We start from the raw sequence: 20762 nt of genomic DNA on the forward strand, positions 1-20762 counted from the left end.
AAGAAAAAAGATTGTGAGTGTGTCTTTCAATTGGGGACATGACGTGGATTGGGATGGATTTTAAATAAATTTAAGGAAGATTCTACGGTACCCACTGGGTACCGGTACAGCCGTTTAAATTTTTTTTATTGTAATTACTTATTTTATTTTAATTTTAATTTAATATTTTTAATAATTTATCTTTATAAATTAATTTTATATTTTTATATTATTTTTATATTTTAAGATTTTATCTTAATATAGTATTTATTATAATTAAATAGTTTAATATTAATATTATTTTATTAAAACGTTTTAGTTTTTTTTTGTTAATTTTTTGAATTTATAGTATAAATTAATTTTTCAGTTGTATTATTTATTATTTATCTTTCTTATTTTAATATTTTTATAATTTTATTATACTTTTTGTTTTTAATTTTTTTAATTATACTACATATAAATAAAATTTGTTATAAAAATTAACCTTTTAATTATTTTTTTAATTAGTCTTTGTAATAAATTCATCTTCTACAACATAATCATACAGTAGTGAATTTATCTGACAAATAATAGCAATTTCATTCACGATGTGTTTCCACATTCTAAACAAACAAAAAACTGAATATTTTTAATATCATACACTGGTGACAGTCTGCTCTTCTGAAAGACATAAACCCCTTGTTTCTGGTAAGTGGTGAAAATCCTGGCAGAAACAAGTAAGAGTGAGAAAAAGTTGGGCGGATTATTATTTCACTAAAATAAAGAAGGGAGTTTTCCATACATTCTTTTCCCCTTCAATAGCTTCATTAAGTGCTTCTCTTTCAACGAGAAGCATGGGAATTTGCTGATCTATTCTCATCTGCATTCCTTCATAGTAATCTCTGATGGAATGGTAAAGGGGCTGGCAATCACCAGTATCTGTTATAGCAGATTCCATGCACTCTAAACACAAACACCGTCCATCTTCTAGTCTATAGTATTTTATGTTCCGTGGCTTCAAAGGAAATATAACAGTAGAAAATAAAAGAAATTCTTTATCTGTTCTGAAAATAGGAATTATTAAACAGTCTTAACTAGAGTGCATAAATCAGTACCTCCAGTCTTTCACAACTACAGCAACGAGCTGTGTTATCATATTCATGAGATGGACAATACTTTTGGGACCAAAATGGGTGGCACCTATACTCAATCAAACCAGCAGCATTTATAGGAATCTGAAATTAAAATGAAAATTTCATTACTTTTAATAGGATAGCTCCTTATTATCAAGTGTCCTGTTATATTATAAAACTATATTATTATTTGGTTCCTCCATCATTAACAATCTAATGCCTTAATCCTATTTAAAGTATATAACAAACTGAAATTTAATAATATTAACAAAGAAAACTAATAAGTAGTGACAAAGAACAGTTTGAATAAGGAGAGGCAAAACTAATCTTACAAATTGGAAGCAAACTTCACATTTTGGGTGAGTCAACTCTTTAAAACAGGACTTGTGATATGGATGCTTCCCTGACAATGAAAACTTGGATCAACAGAAAAAAGAAAACAGTAAGAGATGGATCAAAAAGAACAATTATGATCTCAACATCCGCTAAAAACATCAAAGAGGATCAAACTACCTCCCGCTCTGTAATGGGGTAACGACAAGAGTGGCAGCGAAAGCAATTTGGATGAAAATAAGTATCCATGCAGCCCAAACAATTTCCATAGATTATCTCTTGGTTGCAGCCACCACATATTCTTCTGTTTAATGGCAAAATACACATTATTAGTTGTAAATGCTACCAAAATATCCTGCTTTTCCTTTTGCTTAGACATTTACATAGAACTCTACCCCCCAAGCACATGCTGCAAGTTTCTTTTCCCCTTTTAAAGATTTTAGAAGAAACAGATTCTGATTCCTTTTGCAACTTGATTCATTGAAACAAGCCAGAAATGATGCTGCAGACCATCAATTATTCATCCATTGATGTGAAGTAAACTTGATTACTTGAAAGTATTTAGTGAACAACAATAATGCAATTAATTACATAATATAGAGAGATATTTATGTACACATAATGTCAAAATATCTCGACTTCTGAGCATGAGGAAAAAAAGTGATTGGCCAATATAAGAAAGCTCGACAACCTTACTGTGGACCAAATTGAAAACACTTGTTTGGCATTTACCTAATGAATACAAGATTTAGGACAGATTTTACCTATATTCGTGGGGATAAAATGGTGTAGGGGCTACATATGGAGGGTGTGCAGAAGAGTTAAGGGTATCCTGAAGTGCCTTTGAGTAATCATCACCGGTGTCTTCTCCCCAACTATATCCTTGATGGGCTAATGAAAACAAAAGTTTAATCTTTGATAAGAAAGATCAAGATATATAACAAGTAAGAAGCACCTTTTTGAAATTCAAGTACCAACCGTTTGGTCTCTTTAAATCTTCAGCTGAAGAAAGTGCCATTGCATGGCCCAGATCCTCTTTCTCCTTCTGAGCTCTACCACGGTCATCCTAATTATTACATTTTTTAATTGCATTACAGATAAAAATTGAGTATCTAATTGCATTTTTTAATTTAAGCAAAGCAATAAATTAGACTTTAAATGTGATTTTTTCTTTACATTTTCTATCAATCAACACACTTGTCATACATGATAATATGCTATTTAACACAAGTTTTACTCTAATTAAATTCATAATAATAATAATATCTATAACAAGGCCAATAACAGTAGACATGATTGAAGAAAACTAAAATTCAGTGCTTCAACTTACCAACGCTCTAGATGGAGCACCCCAGACCATGCTTTCCTCTGCTGGCTCATGCAGATGACGTCCACCCCTTCCTCTATTGGACCCACCTCTGAAAAGCTTAGAAAGCCATTTCATGAAACCAGACTTTCTCTCTGAGCGTGGAGAAATATAATCCCCTGTTCGCCACCAAAATTTTCACGATTTAACTAGTTAGATTAAAACCTCTAGAAGCTCAAACTCAAATACATAACTTCTGTGGAAACTGTGACACCCTCTACCCCAACATAATTACAATAGATATAAACCATCTATATATAAATTCTTTCTTAGTCTAATATAAAATAATTATCTCAAGTATCATTGGGTAAAAGATGCACATTCATAATTTTCAACTGTAAGTATCAAATTGTCAAGAAATAATAAAATAAAGATTATAGATTAATCCCAGTAAAGGTGGCAGGGCCTCCTAGTTAGGAATTAACTTATAATCTTTTAGTAAAATTATAATATGACAAAAATACACACTTTCAACATAAATAACATAAAAATTACAAAAGAAAAATAATAATAATTTAACAATAAGTCTAGCTAATCCCGATGTCACATCTTATCAGAGCGAAACCCAAACAGAAGCCTAAGCTTCACCACCAACATCCTTAGCCTCATGCTAATTATCTGCATCATAATTTAAATATACACAAAAATGACAAGGGAGTGAGAAACTTCTCACTCAGTTGCAGATATAGAAATAAAAGTTAAATAGCACACACACACGCAATATAATTCACATATATAATCAATCTCACATATATGCTTATGTATAATGATTTCCTTGACTTGACTCACTAATGTATGCATGTGGCGCCATACAGAAGTTGCAGAATTTATCACTGGTGACCCAAAGGTACACCTATCACTGGTGTTCATACACCTCGTTAGCATGTTACATCACTGGTGTCCCGAAGGCACACCTATCACTGGTGTTCATACACCTCGTTAGCATATCGTGGGTGACTCAAAGGTACACCTTGTTAGTCGTGGGTATGCGGCCTCAGCGGCACACCTGGAGTAATATGTGCATATGATGCATGTCATACATTCATATACTCAACCTTTAGCATGTTACACATATCATATTCATATTTCATAATTAAGAATTATTTCAATAATCCAATTTAATAGTCCAATAGTCCAACAGTCCAAACAGTCCAACAGTCCAAACAGTCCAACAGTCCAACAGTCCAACAATCCAACAGTCCAGAGGTTGCTTAGGTATCATATTTTTCAATAATAATATATTAAGATCTTTTAAGTAAAGTAGGAAGCTTAAAAGGTAATATAAGATAATAAGGAGGCTCAGCCTTCCATTTAAATAATAGATTACAAATTTATAAATACTTAGGAGGCTTAGCCTTCCATTCAAATAACAGATTCTAATATGTAAATAAATAAGATATAAAACAAAACACATCAATAATACATATTCAAAGAAATAAACAACAGGTAAGGGATCGGGAGTCAATCCAACAAACAAACTATTTAACAATTATTCCCACACCCCCAAGCGAGGTTTCCCACTCCCCCCTTACCTGGGTTTACAGAAATTTGGGCAGAATCTCCTCTCTTCTTTCTTTAAAAGGAATCAGAATTAGGGCAGAATCTCTTCCTCTTTCTCCTTAAACAAGGCACTAGAGCAGAACCTCCTTTTCTTTCTCCTTCTCTCTCTCTTACTTTCTCTCTCTATTTCTCCAGAATTTCCTTCTCTCTAGAATTCTAAATTTTCAAAACCTTAGGCCCCTATTTATAGAATTTTTGAAGTTACTATGCACTATGTACTATTCATTAAAATAATATTATAAATTACTATGCACTATGCACTATTCATTATTATATTCAAATTAATTAAAATTTTGAAACGGAAAGAATCCGCAGCCCACGTTTCAGCCGCCCCTTCACTGTACAATTGCATAGTAAAAAACTATTCATACATACGTATTCGTAAATAGTAAGATACGTATACATAAATAGTAAAAATATGTATATATTGTTGAAGATTGAAGAATCTACATCTGGAAGATGTTCCCTAGAAGTTTTAGTTTTGTTGTTTTGTTCATGTTGCTTTTTATTTTAAGCCTATGTCAAAAGGATAATGTATTGATTGTTTAAAAGATTAGGCTTGTATGTGTTTGTTTGTTATGTGTTAAAAATTAGTAATTAACATGAAGGTGAAAATATCATAATACTCATTTTTCTTATTTCATTCATTGTTGAGAACATGAAGTATTAATTTACTGAGTGTTTGAGACTTTAAATGAAAACTTGAAAACATCAGAAATTTTCTGAGTTAAGGAATAGATTACCTGAACTGGTAATAGATTACCTGACTCATGTTGAAAAACTGATTGATACTGGAATAATCGATTACCATGTGTGGTAATAGATTACCAAACTGATTCTGATGATTTCAAGAGGAAAAAGGATCGTGTTAATCGATTATCTCTTTAAAGTAATCGATTACCTCTGTTCCAAATGTGAGTTTTGTGTTATTTTGGCATCGTGTTAATCGATTACCATGTTAGGTAATAGATTAAAACAGGAGCTGAAACAATTAGTTCAGTTATTCTAACTCGTGGTAATAGATTACCATCACAGGTAATAGATTATCTCTGTTATGAATATAACTGAAATAACTGTTTCCTTGCACATGAAAATTGTCTTTAAATAAGATTAAAACTGAAGTTTTTTTAACAAGAAAAAAGAAGAGAAAAGAGAGAATTTTCACACACGGAAAGAAGTTTTTTTTTGAATACACATTACTGCAAAAGAGAAAAAGATTTTCTGAAAAAGAAAGAAAGATCATATCTGCTGAAAATCAACTTTTGGAAAAAGAAGTGTGCAAGATCAATTCAAGAAGATGAAGTTCATATAGAAAATTCATTCTAAACTGGTTTACGTTGTTGAAGATCATATCTACACGAACAGGTGTACTCGTTTCTGATCTTTTATTGTTTGGATGGTTTTAACTCTTGAGATTAGAGAATCTCTGGAAGAGTTGTGTAAAGAGAAATCTTGAGATAGGTTTTTCTCAAGTAGGATATTGTGGGATCAATATTCTTGGGTTATATGTTTCTTGTGGAGTCAAGAAATGGTTTGTTAATCTTGTGGGTGTCAAGATTTGCTTGTTAAATTCATTGATTGGATATTGCTTGTGCAGGGTGCTTGTAAAGAATATCAATAGTGGATTTGACTGGATTTAGAGGTGTATCTAAATCTGAAACTGGATGTAGGCCTTTGGATGGCTGAACCAGTATATATCTTGGTGCATGATTTTCTTAACCCTTACACTCTTTACATTCTGTATAAGTTTCTTGATTAATGTTGATGAAGAAAAACATTATCTGCAGAAACTGAACTTTAAAGATTCTTGGTAATTGATAAATTCAATCTTTACATATCTTGTTATTCAAATCTTGTTGGATAAGCTGTGCATTTATAACTCTGAATTACCTTTTATGTTTAAAGGTTTGTTTTAAATCAAGATTTGTTTGGTAAAGATTTAGAAAGCAAAGAAGAAAAGGAAAAATAACATAGAATCTATTCAACCCCCCCTTCTAGATTCTAACCGTAGGGACCAACAATTGGTACCAGAGCTGTATCTTGTAAAACATTCAAGACTAGATCTTTAGAAAGGTTAGATGGCTGGTAATCAATTACCGTTTGCTGAAGGTGCTTCTATAAACAGACCCCCATTGTTTTGTGGAGATAACTATCCCTTTTGGAAAGTTAGAATGAAAATTTTCATGGAATCTGTTCATAGAAATATTTGGCAGGCTGTAATCACAGATTACAAAATACCCACTAAGATAGAGGGAGGAAAAGAAATTGAGAAACCATATGATAGCTGGGATCAAAGTGAAATTAGAAGAGCAGAGAATGATGCAAAAGCTTTAAATATCATACATTCTGCACTAAATTCTGATGAATTTTTTAGAATTTCAGCTTGTTCTACAGCAAAGGAAGCTTGGGATTTAATCCAAGTAACACATGAAGGAACTCCAGAAGTGAGAAGAGCTAGAAAGAACACACTCATTCAGGAATATGAAACCTTCAGAATGAATCAAGGTGAAACTGTCATGGATATGCAAAAGAGGTTCATTCACATAATAAATCACCTAAAAGGATTAGGGAAAGACTTCGTGGAAGAAGAAGTAAATGTCAAAATCCTGAAGTCACTAAACAGAAGATGGCAACCAACTGTCACAGCAATTACAGAGTCAAAGAACTTAGCTCAGATGACAAGTGCTGAGTTATTTGGAAAGCTAAGAGAATATGAGATGGATCTGTCAAGGATTGCTGATGAAGAACAAAAAGATAAAAAGGCAAAAGGTCTGGCCTTAAAGGTAAAAGAATCCTCAAGTGATGAAGAGGATAGCAGCAATGAAAGTTCTGAACAAGAAGAATTAAATCTAATGGTGAAGAATTTCAGAAAATTCATGAGAAGGAAGAACAACAATAAGAGATTCTCCAGTCAGAAGAAATCCTTCAAGAAGAATGAAAACTCATCTCCAAAGTTCAAATGTTTTGAATGTGGAAAAGCTGGACACATGAGAGCTGACTGTCCAAGCCTGAAAAAGAATGAGGAGACGAAACAAAAGTTCAGATCAAAGAAAAAGAAAGCATACATAGCATGGGAAGAGAATGCCTCAACAACTTCAAGTGATAGTGATGAGGATCAGGAAGCAAATCTCTGTCTCATGACCAAACATAATTCAGATTATGAGGTATATGATTCTGACTCATCTATTGACTCGTATGATGAATTGCAAAATGCATTTGCTGAACTGTATGCTGAAGCAAAGAAATTAGAAAAATCAAATAATGTTTACAAAAAGAAAATGACACACATGAGAGATAAAATTTCTGATTTAGAGAATGATAACAGGAAACTACTTTCAGATATCTCTAAACTAAAGTCACCATGTGAGAACTGTGAAACATTGTATGCTGCATTAAAAGCAAAGGATAAAGAAAAACAGAATATTAATGTTATGAAATCCATTAATTCCCACTCATGTAACTATTGTATGAAATCTGGTCATAACTACTACAGATGCATGATAAGGAAATTTGGCATTCCTAGTGGAAAATATAAATGGATTAAGAAATTAGATTATGTACTCACTGATTCTCCAGGACCCAAGATCCATTGGGTACCAAAATCAAATTGAATAACTTGTGTTGCAGGTGTGCTTGAGAGCAAAGCAATCAATGTGGTACTTAGACAGCGGCTGCTCAAGACACATGACAGGAGATAAAAGCAAATTTATCTCATTACAGGAAAAAGAAGGAGGATCTGTAACATATGGAGATAACAACAAAGGCAGAATACTAGGCTCAGGCAGTGTTGGTAATAATTCCAATACTCTCATTGAAAATGTCCTGTATGTAGAAGGTCTCAAATATAACCTGCTTAGTATTAGCCAGCTTTGTGACAAAAATTACAATATCTCTTTTAATAATCAATGCTGTATGGTTTGTGATAAGGAATCAAATGAAGTCCTGCTTATAGGAAAAAGAGTCAATAACATATACATCTTAGACTTAGAGCATTCATCATCCAATTCTTGTCTCACATCACATGATAATGTAACATGGTTATGGCATAGACGCATTGCACATATAAATGCAGATCAGTTAAATAGACTTGCATCTAAAGATCTTGTTAGTGGTCTTCCAAAGATCAAGTTCTCTAAACAAGGACTTTGTGATGCATGTCAAAAGGGAAAGCAGACTAGAGCTTCTTTTAAATCAAAGAAAGTTATGTCAACCTCTAGACCGCTGGAACTTTTGCACATGGATCTCTTTGGACCATCAAGAACCAAAAGTCTAGGTGGAAACACTTATGCTTTAGTTCTCATTGATGACTACTCCAGATTCACATGGGTTGCATTTATATCCCATAAAGACAATGCTTTTAAAGCCTTTAGAATCATTTCAAAAAGAATTCAGAATGAAAAGGACTTGAAAATTAAATCTTTGCGAAGTGATCATGGTGGTGAATTTCAAAATGAAACTTTTCAAACTTTTTGTGAAGAAAATGGTATTAATCACAATTTTTCTGTCCCTAGAACTCCTCAACAAAATGGAGTTGTAGAGAGGAAAAATAGATCTCTAATAGAGCTAGCAAGAGCCATGTTAAATGAAAATGGTTTACCAAAATACTTTTGGGCTGATGCAGTAAACACTGCATGCTATGTTCTAAATAGAATCTTGATTAGACCTATTTTAAAGAAAACACCATATGAGCTTTACAAAGGAAGAAAGCCTGACATTTCACATTTTAAAGTGTTTGGCTGTAAGTGTTTTGTTCTGAATAATGGAAAAGACACTCTTGGAAAATTTGATGCTAAGGCTGATGAAGGAGTTTTTATTGGATATTCTGCAATTAGCAAAGCATATAGAGTCTTTAACAAAAGTACCTTATCTGTTGAAGAATCTATACATGTTACCTTTGATGAAACTAACATCCTTGAAAAAGGAAAATCTCTTAATGATGAAGATGAGACAGGTGACAGTATTACACAAGAAGAAGAAAAACTGGAACTACAGCAGAAAACACCATCTGAAGACACATCACTACCCAAAGAATGGAGGAAACCCAAAGATCTATCTCTGGATAACATTCTTGGAGATATAAATAAGGGAGTTTCTACTAGACACTCTTTCAATCTTCTAAGTGATGATATGGCATTTGTTTCTCAAATTGAACCATTATGTGTGGAACATGCATTAAAAGATGAATTCTGGATAATGGCCATGCATGATGAACTGAATCAATTCAAAAGAAATGATGTTTGGATTTTAGTTCCTTTCAATAAGAATATGAATGTCATTGGTACAAAATGGGTTTTCAGAAACAAACTAAATGAAGAAGGTGTTATAGTTAAAAATAAAGCTAGATTAGTAGCCAAAGGATACAATCAACAGGAAGGTATAGACTTTGGTGAAACATATGCTCCAGTTGCTAGATTAGAAGCTGTTAGGCTTTTACTTGCATTTGCTTGTGTGTTTGATTTCAAACTATATCAAATGGATGTGAAAAGTGCATTTTTAAATGGTCTAATTGATGAAGAAGTTTATGTAGCTCAACCACCTGGTTTTGTTGACTGCAAATTACCTAAGCATGTTTACAAGCTCAAGAAAGCTTTGTATGGACTGAAACAAGCTCCAAGGAAATGGTATGAAAGGCTGAGTAAGTTTCTACTAACTCATGACTTTCAAAGAGGTAATGTTGATAAAACTCTTTTCATAAAGAGAAAATCAAAAGATATTCTGCTGATTCAGATTTATGTTGATGATATAATATTTGGATCAACTAACCAATCTCTTTGTGGAGAATTTGTTTCCAATATGCAGAAGGAGTTTGATATGTCTATGATGGGAGAATTAAGCTTCTTCCTAGGACTACAAGTCAAACAAATGGAAAATGGAATTTTTCTACATCAAACTAAATATAGCAAAGAACTGTTAAAGAAATTTGATATGGAGAATTGTAAGATATCAAATACTCCTATGTCTACTAATTGTTATCTAGATAGTGATATTGCAGGAAAAGATGTTGAAGAATCAATGTATAGAGGGATCATTGGATCTCTTCTGTATCTAACAGCTAGCAGACCTGACATCATGTACAGTGTATGTGTATGTGCTAGATTCCAATCAAAACCAAAGGAATCACATCTGAAGGCTGTAAAGAAAATACTGAAGTATTTGAAAGGCACAATCAATGTTGGATTGTGGTATCCTAAAGGTACTTCTCCATCTTTAACTGGTTACTCTGACTCCGATTTTGCTGGTTGTAAATTGGATAGGAAAAGTACAAGTGGAACGTGCCACACGTTTGGAGAATGTCTCATATCGTGGCAGAGCAAGAAACAAGCTTGTGTAGCACTCTCAACTGCTGAAGCTGAGTATATAGCTGCTGGAAGCTGCTGTGCTCAGTCAATTTGGTTTAAACATCAACTTCAAGACTTTGGTTTGAAGATTGATCACATACCACTGAAGTGTGACAACACAAGTGCAATTAACATTTCAAGGAATCCTATTCTACACTCAAGAACTAAGCACATTGAAGTTAGACATCACTTTATCAGAGATCATGTAGAGAAAGGAGACTGTGACATCAAATTCATAATGTCAGAAGATCAACTTGCTGACATCTTTACAAAGCCTCTACCAAAGGAAAGATTTTTCAAGCTAAGAACCAATCTTGGTATCATTAGTGAGTCCAATCTATCCTAAATCTCATAATTAAAGTATGATTGTGTGAATATGCATGAAATTGCTAAGCACTTATAGGTTTAAACTTGATGTATGTGCACTCATAATAGGAAATCACACAAAACACAGTATGCCCTGTATCTGCACACATTTCTCTGTGATAATCGATTACCTATCGGGTTAATCGATTACCATTGGAAGAAATGAAGAAATTGCTGAAAAATCAACAGCAGTAATCGATTATCAATTTTCAGTAATCGACTACCTCTGCTACTTTGATGCAATTTCTGATGCATACCCACTGTGATAATCGATTACCATGCGGGTTAATCGATTACCACTCACTTACTTGCATAATTACCCTGTTTCAGTTGCGAGATAATCGATTACCAACTGGGTTAATCGATTACCTGACGCGAACCCCTGTTTTTTTTGTACTCAAAAACCCTCTTTAAATCTGTTTCGAATTCAAATTAATTCAAAACTCTCTCCATTTTTACTTCAAACTAAAACGAACGAAACCCCTGGTTCCCTTTTCTATCTCAAAATCTATTTCAAAACCTAACCCTAAGCCCCATTCATGGAAAGTCTTGGCAAAGGAAAGCGTGTAAAGCACATAGCCAACAGAGATTACCCTCGTCCTACTACTCAAGGTCAAGGTACATCTAAAAAGAAGAAACAAGAGTCCTCTCGTCCAGAACCTGAAGAAGAATATTCTCATTCGTGGTTCACAAGGAAGTCTCAAGAGGAAACTTTCAATGAGTCTTTTGCTTGCAAAGACATTGTGGCTCCAAAGGTACTCTACTCGTCTTGGCTTATAGAGCAAGGTTTTACATTTCCTACTCTGTTATCTAGTCAAGGAGTTAGCAAATTTGTTGGGTTAAGTGGACTGTACTACCCTGATCTTGTTAGGGTCTTTTACTCAAATTTGGGAAAAGATGAAAATGGTGCTTTGGTTTCAGAAGTTAAAGGAATAAAAGTTACTCTATCTGCTGATGTATTTTTGAAGATTGGTGGATTAACCAGAAATGGTATTAAACCTACCTTCAATGAATTAAAGATGAAAAATTTCTTAATAGATAAAGATACGTTTTTTATGAGTATGCTGAGGGATGTTTCAGCCTGGGAGGCTAATAAAGAATACAAAAGAAAAGAAAAGAGGAAAATTACATATAATGCTGGAGGTCTACGAATGGAAGATAGACTCCTACATTATGTAATTGTCTGGATTCTGGCAGCAAGGGGGAGCAATCACGCACAAATCAGTGAAGAAGATATGGCACTGCTCGCAGCTTTTAAGAACAACATTCAAGTTGATTGGGTATATGTGGTAGAAGACATAATGCTAAAGACAAGGAGGTTAATGGACTGCAAGTGTCCATATGCTGTGTTCATAAGCAAGGTATTGGTGTTCTATAAAGTTCCCTTAACTGGTGAAGCAAAAGAGGTCACCAGAGATGTTCATGATATCAAGGATAGAGCTCTGAAAATGATGAAGCTAGTGAAAACAGATGCTGGTTGGATAGCAAAGGAAGATGTTCCTACTGCTGAGACTACAGAGCCGTCTCAACCTGAAGTTCAAATTGAAGAAGAGGAAGGTGCTGAAGAGCCCAAGCCTCTTTCTACTTTTGAGCTATCTGTTCTGGCAAAGCTAGATGACATCAGAGAAACTCAGAGAAGAGATTATCAAGAGCTGAAGGCTTGTTTTGAATCTATATCTGAACGACTGGATGCGATGAACATACCCTACCCTGAAGAACTTTAGTTATGCATTACATTTTAGGCACTGCATTTTAATTTGTTCTGCATAAATACTTTGATTTATATTTCAGACTTAAAGTTTGTAATAGTTGTAGTATTTGTATGCTTCTGAACATTTTTAATGCTTATATGATGAAAGTCTTATTAAGTGCTTGTTGTTTTTGTTGCATAAGTATCATGTTATTTCTCTGTTTACTCTGTTTTTTTTGGTTTGGTTAAGCCAAACAGGGGGAGAAATTCATGAGAAACTGATTAAATGTTTATATGGTTGTTTATGTATTGTATAAGAAAGAAATGGAAATAGAACTGCATAATGCTTTGTATGGAAGTTTTTGTTCTAGACATATGCAGGTTCAAATTCAAGTTCAAATTTCAAACAAACAAGTGAAACAAAACAACATGATGATTGTGAAAGTCAACATGAAGAGTTTGGCTCATCAAAACCAAAAAGGGGGAGATTGTTGAAGATTGAAGAATCTACATCTGGAAGATGTTCCCTAGAAGTTTTAGTTTTGTTGTTTTGTTCATGTTGCTTTTTATTTTAAGCCTATGTCAAAAGGATAATGTATTGATTGTTTAAAAGATTAGGCTTGTATGTGTTTGTTTGTTATGTGTTAAAAATTAGTAATTAACATGAAGGTGAAAATATCATAATACTCATTTTTCTTATTTCATTCATTGTTGAGAACATGAAGTATTAATTTACTGAGTGTTTGAGACTTTAAATGAAAACTTGAAAACATCAGAAATTTTCTGAGTTAAGGAATAGATTACCTGAACTGGTAATAGATTACCTGACTCATGTTGAAAAACTGATTGATACTGGAATAATCGATTACCATGTGTGGTAATAGATTACCAAACTGATTCTGATGATTTCAAGAGGAAAAAGGATCGTGTTAATCGATTATCTCTTTAAAGTAATCGATTACCTCTGTTCCAAATGTGAGTTTTGTGTTATTTTGGCATCGTGTTAATCGATTACCATGTTAGGTAATAGATTAAAACAGGAGCTGAAACAATTAGTTCAGTTATTCTAACTCGTGGTAATAGATTACCATCACAGGTAATAGATTATCTCTGTTATGAATATAACTGAAATAACTGTTTCCTTGCACATGAAAATTGTCTTTAAATAAGATTAAAACTGAAGTTTTTTTAACAAGAAAAAAGAAGAGAAAAGAGAGAATTTTCACACACGGAAAGAAGTTTTTTTTTGAATACACATTACTGCAAAAGAGAAAAAGATTTTCTGAAAAAGAAAGAAAGATCATATCTGCTGAAAATCAACTTTTGGAAAAAGAAGTGTGCAAGATCAATTCAAGAAGATGAAGTTCATATAGAAAATTCATTCTAAACTGGTTTACGTTGTTGAAGATCATATCTACACGAACAGGTGTACTCGTTTCTGATCTTTTATTGTTTGGATGGTTTTAACTCTTGAGATTAGAGAATCTCTGGAAGAGTTGTGTAAAGAGAAATCTTGAGATAGGTTTTTCTCAAGTAGGATATTGTGGGATCAATATTCTTGGGTTATATGTTTCTTGTGGAGTCAAGAAATGGTTTGTTAATCTTGTGGGTGTCAAGATTTGCTTGTTAAATTCATTGATTGGATATTGCTTGTGCAGGGTGCTTGTAAAGAATATCAATAGTGGATTTGACTGGATTTAGAGGTGTATCTAAATCTGAAACTGGATGTAGGCCTTTGGATGGCTGAACCAGTATATATCTTGGTGCATGATTTTCTTAACCCTTACACTCTTTACATTCTGTATAAGTTTCTTGATTAATGTTGATGAAGAAAAACATTATCTGCAGAAACTGAACTTTAAAGATTCTTGGTAATTGATAAATTCAATCTTTACATATCTTGTTATTCAAATCTTGTTGGATAAGCTGTGCATTTATAACTCTGAATTACCTTTTATGTTTAAAGGTTTGTTTTAAATCAAGATTTGTTTGGTAAAGATTTAGAAAGCAAAGAAGAAAAGGAAAAATAACATAGAATCTATTCAACCCCCCCTTCTAGATTCTAACCGTAGGGACCAACATATATAAATAATAAAATACGAATACGTAAATAGTAAAATACATAAATAAAATACTTATTCACATAAAAAAAATATTTCTTTTCATTGAATAAAATTTGGGATGTTACAATTCTCCCCTCCTTTTAGAAATTTCGTCCTCGAAATTTTTGCAATGGTAAACTCTTCGCATTCTTACTTCTAATTCTTATGCAACATCACTACCTTGTTGATGTACAACTTTATCAATTTCCTCAAAGGATTTGCTTAGGGAAAGATCTTGACGGATTTATCCACTTAAACACAAACAAAATCAATTTCTTAAGCGTCTTAGACAAATCTTCCACTAGGGTCTATCTATTCACCATCTTACTTCCAAAATGGAGCATCTAAGTGCTACAAGATTCTTAAAAACTTTTAGTATGCTAACCATAAATATACAATTGCTTTACTCCTCTCTTCATCTTAGGTCACAAAATATCTTCTTAAGATTTTGGTACATCTTAGTAGTTTCTGAATGGATACTAAAGATACTCTTATGACCTTCTTCTAGGATTGCTTTATTAAATTCTAGCACACTAGGAATGCCCAACTTATCCTTAAATCTCAAAACTCCATCCACTCTAAATTTAAACTCACTCTCCATACCTTGATTCAAGTTCTCTACTTCTCTTTCCATATTAGACCATCACGCTTCCCCTGCGCCACTCTGATACATTTTAGTAACTCCTAAATAAATGTTAAGAGTACTCTTATGTCCTTTCAAGTTTTATAACTAAACATTCAACTGTGTCCTTTCTAATCTCTTGCTTACTTGGGTCACTAATAAATGATCTAACTCCTAGTTCCTCTAATCTCATCTATTAATCCGATAGTTACTTCCAACATAAATAATTCAATGCTACTAGGGTAATCTTACACATCAAGCATAAGTTTCTAAATTCTGCAATCAAATTCAATCCTTAAATCATCAAAATAATAATTTGGTTATCATTGTAATCCAGATATTTGCCACAACATCAACACCTAAGCATTAGATACACATATCAGATCACTAATTTTACTACTCTATCTACAACCAATTCAAACTCTTCTATGATCAATTCTAAAGATCAGGTACCTAAGCATAATGTACACTCGGTATCCATATTAGTTCTCTAGTTTCACCATTTCATCTTCACCCAAGTCATAATCATATCCATCACCTTAACCTATAGCCTTATAACTTGTTACCAAAATAAATCAACTAATTATGCTCCTATAATTTTCTTCAACAATCCATTCATTATTCATAATTAATCTCACAATACTAGAAGTAACCTTATAATCCAAACTTAAATTTCTAATTTGAGCCAAAAAGATTCATCTCTCTAATCATAATGAAAGATAAAGATTTCCTCAAAACATCAATCACCACAATGGCTTTAGCCAAATAATAAGATCAAAATTTTACTCCTTAAGAAATTTCAACTATTTCTTTTATCTCGTATTCAACCCCTTTGGTCAAAAGATATTTAAGGTTCTTATGATCACTAAATACCTCAACCATAGAATCATATAGTTAGTGTCTCCAAATCTTAGTATAAATGACAAAGTCGCTAACAAGGTTATGGGTAAGATAATTTCTCTCATGAATTTTCAATTTCTTAGAAACATAAGCTACTATCTTTTCTTCTTGCCACAATATTCTTCCTAAACCTATTTTCAGAGACATATTTATATATCACAATAATCTTACTAAAATCTAGTAATATTAACACTAGTCAATCTTTCCTTAAGAGTTTGAAAACTACTTTCTCAATTGTTATCCTATACTAATGTAACTCCTTTCTAGTCAATTCAGTCAAAGATAATAGTAAGTAATTCAAAGAAGTAAGCAACGAAATGATTTGGGTAGTTAAAAATATACATAGGTTCAAGAATTCCTGATATAGATTATCCTTACGGTTGATTCCAAGGGTAGGCAAGAAACAACCTAGTGAACTGAAACATCTTAATAACCAAAGAAACGAAGGCAAAAGCAATTTTTATAGTGAGAGCAGTTTAAACCATGAACAGTTGTTAAAAAAAATTACTCACTGAATTTTCATATAAACTATCAAACAAGACTCCTGATTTTATTAATTGACTCAAGTATCTCTCACTTAAGCACAACTTAGGTAAATCTTCCTCCGCAAGAAATTTCATGGTCTAAAATACTCACCTCATACAATCCAAATTCATACTTAGACAATCTAGTTTAAATATATACTCTAATATGATCATCTCACATCCTAAGGTCAAAAACATTTTATTATCACAACCCTCCACTGATTGATCCATAAAGTCATCTATTCTTATTTCTACATACATGTATATCAAATCATATTAGAATACCTTTTTCATAAATATCATTCCTAAGCATGTATGAATTGATCATTGCTTACATCCTATAGCATGTACAAGAACCAACTTTTACTACTTTGCATTATATCATTTTAATCGACCTATCAAATACAAAACCTTAAAATATCATATTTAAATCTATTTTTATGCCTAACAACTCAAAATATCATGATAGCATATATCTGCCTGACACACAGAGTTGTATTCATCCAAGTGATTTCAAACCTATCTCAAACGAAAGTTAAGTGAATAAGCTACAACTCTTTATGAAGACATAAGATTTCCAAGAGATCATCTCTTTAGCTAAAGATTCAAATATCACCACTAATAAATTCAGTGCTTACTAAATTTTTAATCACTAAGGCATTCATAACTTGAAGTTCTAGATTTTTGTTTCATCTTATCCTAGTTCTATCGAAAAGATAATATCTAAAACCATATTCTTCATAAAGACCTCAAAATATAAATTTTGTCGATATAATACTCATACTATCACAACAAACTATAGTGAAAATATTTTCGACACCAAATAGAAATAATGTATCAATATATCTAATGCCACAAAATACCTCAACTCTTTCCAAATTCACTCCTTAATTTCTCATTCAAGTCTCTCCTTACTTTTCTCAAGCAAAACAACTCACATGCTACCTAAACCATAAATAATTAACATACCAATAATAACACTTAAGGGAATTACCATCATTTCGATCTCTCACCAAAGAGACAACCACCTTTAGATTCAACCTGCTACAACTATAGATGTCAGAAACTTCACCAATCATAAACTCTTAGTACACTCAATATATCACCTCCCATCCAAGGTTCTAATAATTCGAGTTGGCTAACACTATCATGATTATCATTCCTCTGATTACAAACTAACTTAACAATCTCAAACTCAATAATATCAACACAAGACGAACATCATCATCATAGTACACAACAAACAAGACATAGTCAGAGTACACAACAGAGTCATGATAAGCACATAACACACACGGTTGATAAAATCGACTTGCTCTGATACCACTAAATGTGACACCCTCTACCCCAACATAATTACAATAGATATAAACCATCTATATATAAATTCTTTCTTAGTCTAATATAAAATAATTATCTCAAGTATCATTGGGTAAAAGATGCACATTCATAATTTTCAACTGTAAGTATCAAATTGTCAAGAAATAATAAAATAAAGATTATAGATTAATCCCAGTAAAGGTGGCAGGGCCTCCTAGTTAGGAATTAACTTATAATCTTTTAGTAAAATTATAATATGACAAAAATACACACTTTCAACATAAATAACATAAAAATTACAAAAGAAAAATAATAATAATTTAACAATAAGTCTAGCTAATCCCGATGTCACATCTTATCAGAGCGAAACCCAAACAGAAGCCTAAGCTTCACCACCAACATCCTTAGCCTCATGCTAATTATCTGCATCATAATTTAAATATACACAAAAATGACAAGGGAGTGAGAAACTTCTCACTCAGTTGCAGATATAGAAATAAAAGTTAAATAGCACACACACACGCAATATAATTCACATATATAATCAATCTCACATATATGCTTATGTATAATGATTTCCTTGACTTGACTCACTAATGTATGCATGTGGCGCCATACAGAAGTTGCAGAATTTATCACTGGTGACCCAAAGGTACACCTATCACTGGTGTTCATACACCTCGTTAGCATATCGTGGGTGACTCAAAGGTACACCTTGTTAGTCGTGGGTATGCGGCCTCAGCGGCACACCTGGAGTAATATGTGCATATGATGCATGTCATACATTCACAGACTCAACCTTTAGCATGTTACACATATCATATTCATATTTCATAATTAAGAATTATTTCAATAATCCAATTTAATAGTCCAATAGTCCAACAGTCCAAACAGTCCAACAGTCCAAACAGTCCAACAGTCCAACAGTCCAACAATCCAACAATCCAACAATCCAGAGGTTGCTTAGGTATCATATTTTTCAATAATAATATATTAAGATCTTTTAAGTAAAGTAGGAAGCTTAAAAGGTAATATTAGATAATAAGGAGGCTCAGCCTTCCATTTAAATAATAGATTACAAATTTATAAATACTTAGGAGGCTTAGCCTTCCATTCAAATAACAGATTCTAATATGTAAATAAATAAGATATAAAACAAAACACATCAATAATACATATTCAAAGAAATAAACAACAGGTAAGGGATCGAGAGCCAATCCAACAAACAAACTATTTAACAATTATTCCCACACCCCCAAGCGAGGTTTCCCACTGCCCCCCTTACCTGGGTTTTCAGAAATTTGGGCAGAATCTCCTCTCTTCTTTCTTTAAAAGGAATCGGAATTAGGGCAGAATCTCTTCCTCTTTCTCCTTAAACAAGGCACTAGAGCAGAACCTCCTTTTCTTTCTCCTCTCTCTCTTACTTTCTCTCTCTATTTCTCCAGAATTTCCTTCTCTCTAGAATTCTAAATTTTCAAAACCTTAGGCCCCTATTTATAGAATTTTTGAAGTTACTATGCACTATACACTATTCATTAAAATAATATTATAAATTACTATGCACTATGCACTATTCATTATTATATTCAAAATTAATTAAAATTTTGAAACGGAAAGAATCGGCAGCCCACGTTTCAGCCGCCCCTTCACTGTGCAATTGCATAGTAAAATACTATTCATACATACGTATTCGTAAATAGTAAGATACGTATACATAAATAGTGAAAATATGTATATATAAATAGTAAAATACGAATACGTAAATAGTAAAATACATAAATAAAATATTTATTCACATAAAAAAAATATTTCTTTTCATTGAATAAAATTTGGGATGTTACATAAACACAAATTAAATTTCGAAACTTTGAGAAAACCCATTCGGTAAAATCATCAGAAAAAACTCAAAGTTCAAAGAACAGCTTCATGGGGTTGGAAAAATCAAAATTTTCTTCCGTGGACTAAAGTAAAAATCTGTAAATGAAACGCCTTTAAATAGGGGTATACGTGAAGCTCAAATTTTAATGACTAGAACAGAGAGAGAAAATAATGATACCGTATATGCAAGGATGAGAAAGATGATTAACATCTGAAGAAGGAGCCATGACAATGAAAAGGCAATGTTGTGAGAGTGAGAGAGAAGGAGAGGAATGAAAATGACAGAGAGAAGGGGCATTGGAGAAGAGTTAATAGTGGTTGAAAAAGAGGGGAAGAGAGGAATCTGAGAGATTCTTGGCTTGGAAAGCAATGAAGGGTTGTGGGGTGGGCGAGGAGGGAATCTGGTGAAGAGGAGAATATTAAGTAAGGGGTGGATTGGAGAGAGAGAATCGAAGAGGATTTAGAGAGAGAAAAGAAAAGAAAAGAAGTGCTGTGTTTGCACGCATGGAGTTGAAGCTTGGCTCAGGTTCTCTTTGGTGCCTTTCTGCTTTGAATTCAGAAGGCAGATACAGTTTCAAGGTTTCCCTAGTACTACTACTTAGTAACTGTCAACTTCTACTGCTATTTATCACTATATTTATTTTCTTAAACATAATTTTGTTCCTCGCAATA

The 20762-nt window shown here is 32.8% G+C and overlaps 1 protein-coding gene across 2 annotated transcripts; it reads right to left on the reverse strand.

Annotated features, from left to right (window-relative positions):
• Window positions 1-478: 478 nt before the first annotated feature.
• Window positions 479-20660, reverse strand: LOC109788045 (protein DA1-related 2). 2 transcript variants are annotated; one of them, XM_083063430.1, is made up of 9 exons: window positions 19498-20660; window positions 2755-2909; window positions 2403-2490; window positions 2189-2315; window positions 1605-1728; window positions 1424-1507; window positions 1074-1193; window positions 761-973; window positions 479-682 (listed from the first exon to the last, which is right to left on the reverse strand). In XM_083063430.1, exons 2-9 carry the CDS (start codon window positions 2866-2868, stop codon window positions 614-616), a joined length of 939 nt encoding a protein of 312 aa, XP_082919556.1. In that variant the 5' UTR covers window positions 2869-2909; window positions 19498-20660; the 3' UTR covers window positions 479-613. The 2 variants fall into 2 exon arrangements, with proteins under 2 accessions (XP_082919556.1, XP_082919557.1); XM_083063431.1 differs by lacking the exon at window positions 19498-20660 and adding an exon at window positions 4323-4705 and having other exon boundaries at window positions 480-682.
• Window positions 20661-20762: the final 102 nt, after the last annotated feature.

Source organism: Cajanus cajan, chromosome 9, assembly GCF_000230855.2.
Source record: "Cajanus cajan strain Asha chromosome 9, NIPB_CcT2T_4, whole genome shotgun sequence".
Lineage (NCBI taxonomy): Eukaryota > Viridiplantae > Streptophyta > Magnoliopsida > Fabales > Fabaceae > Cajanus > Cajanus cajan.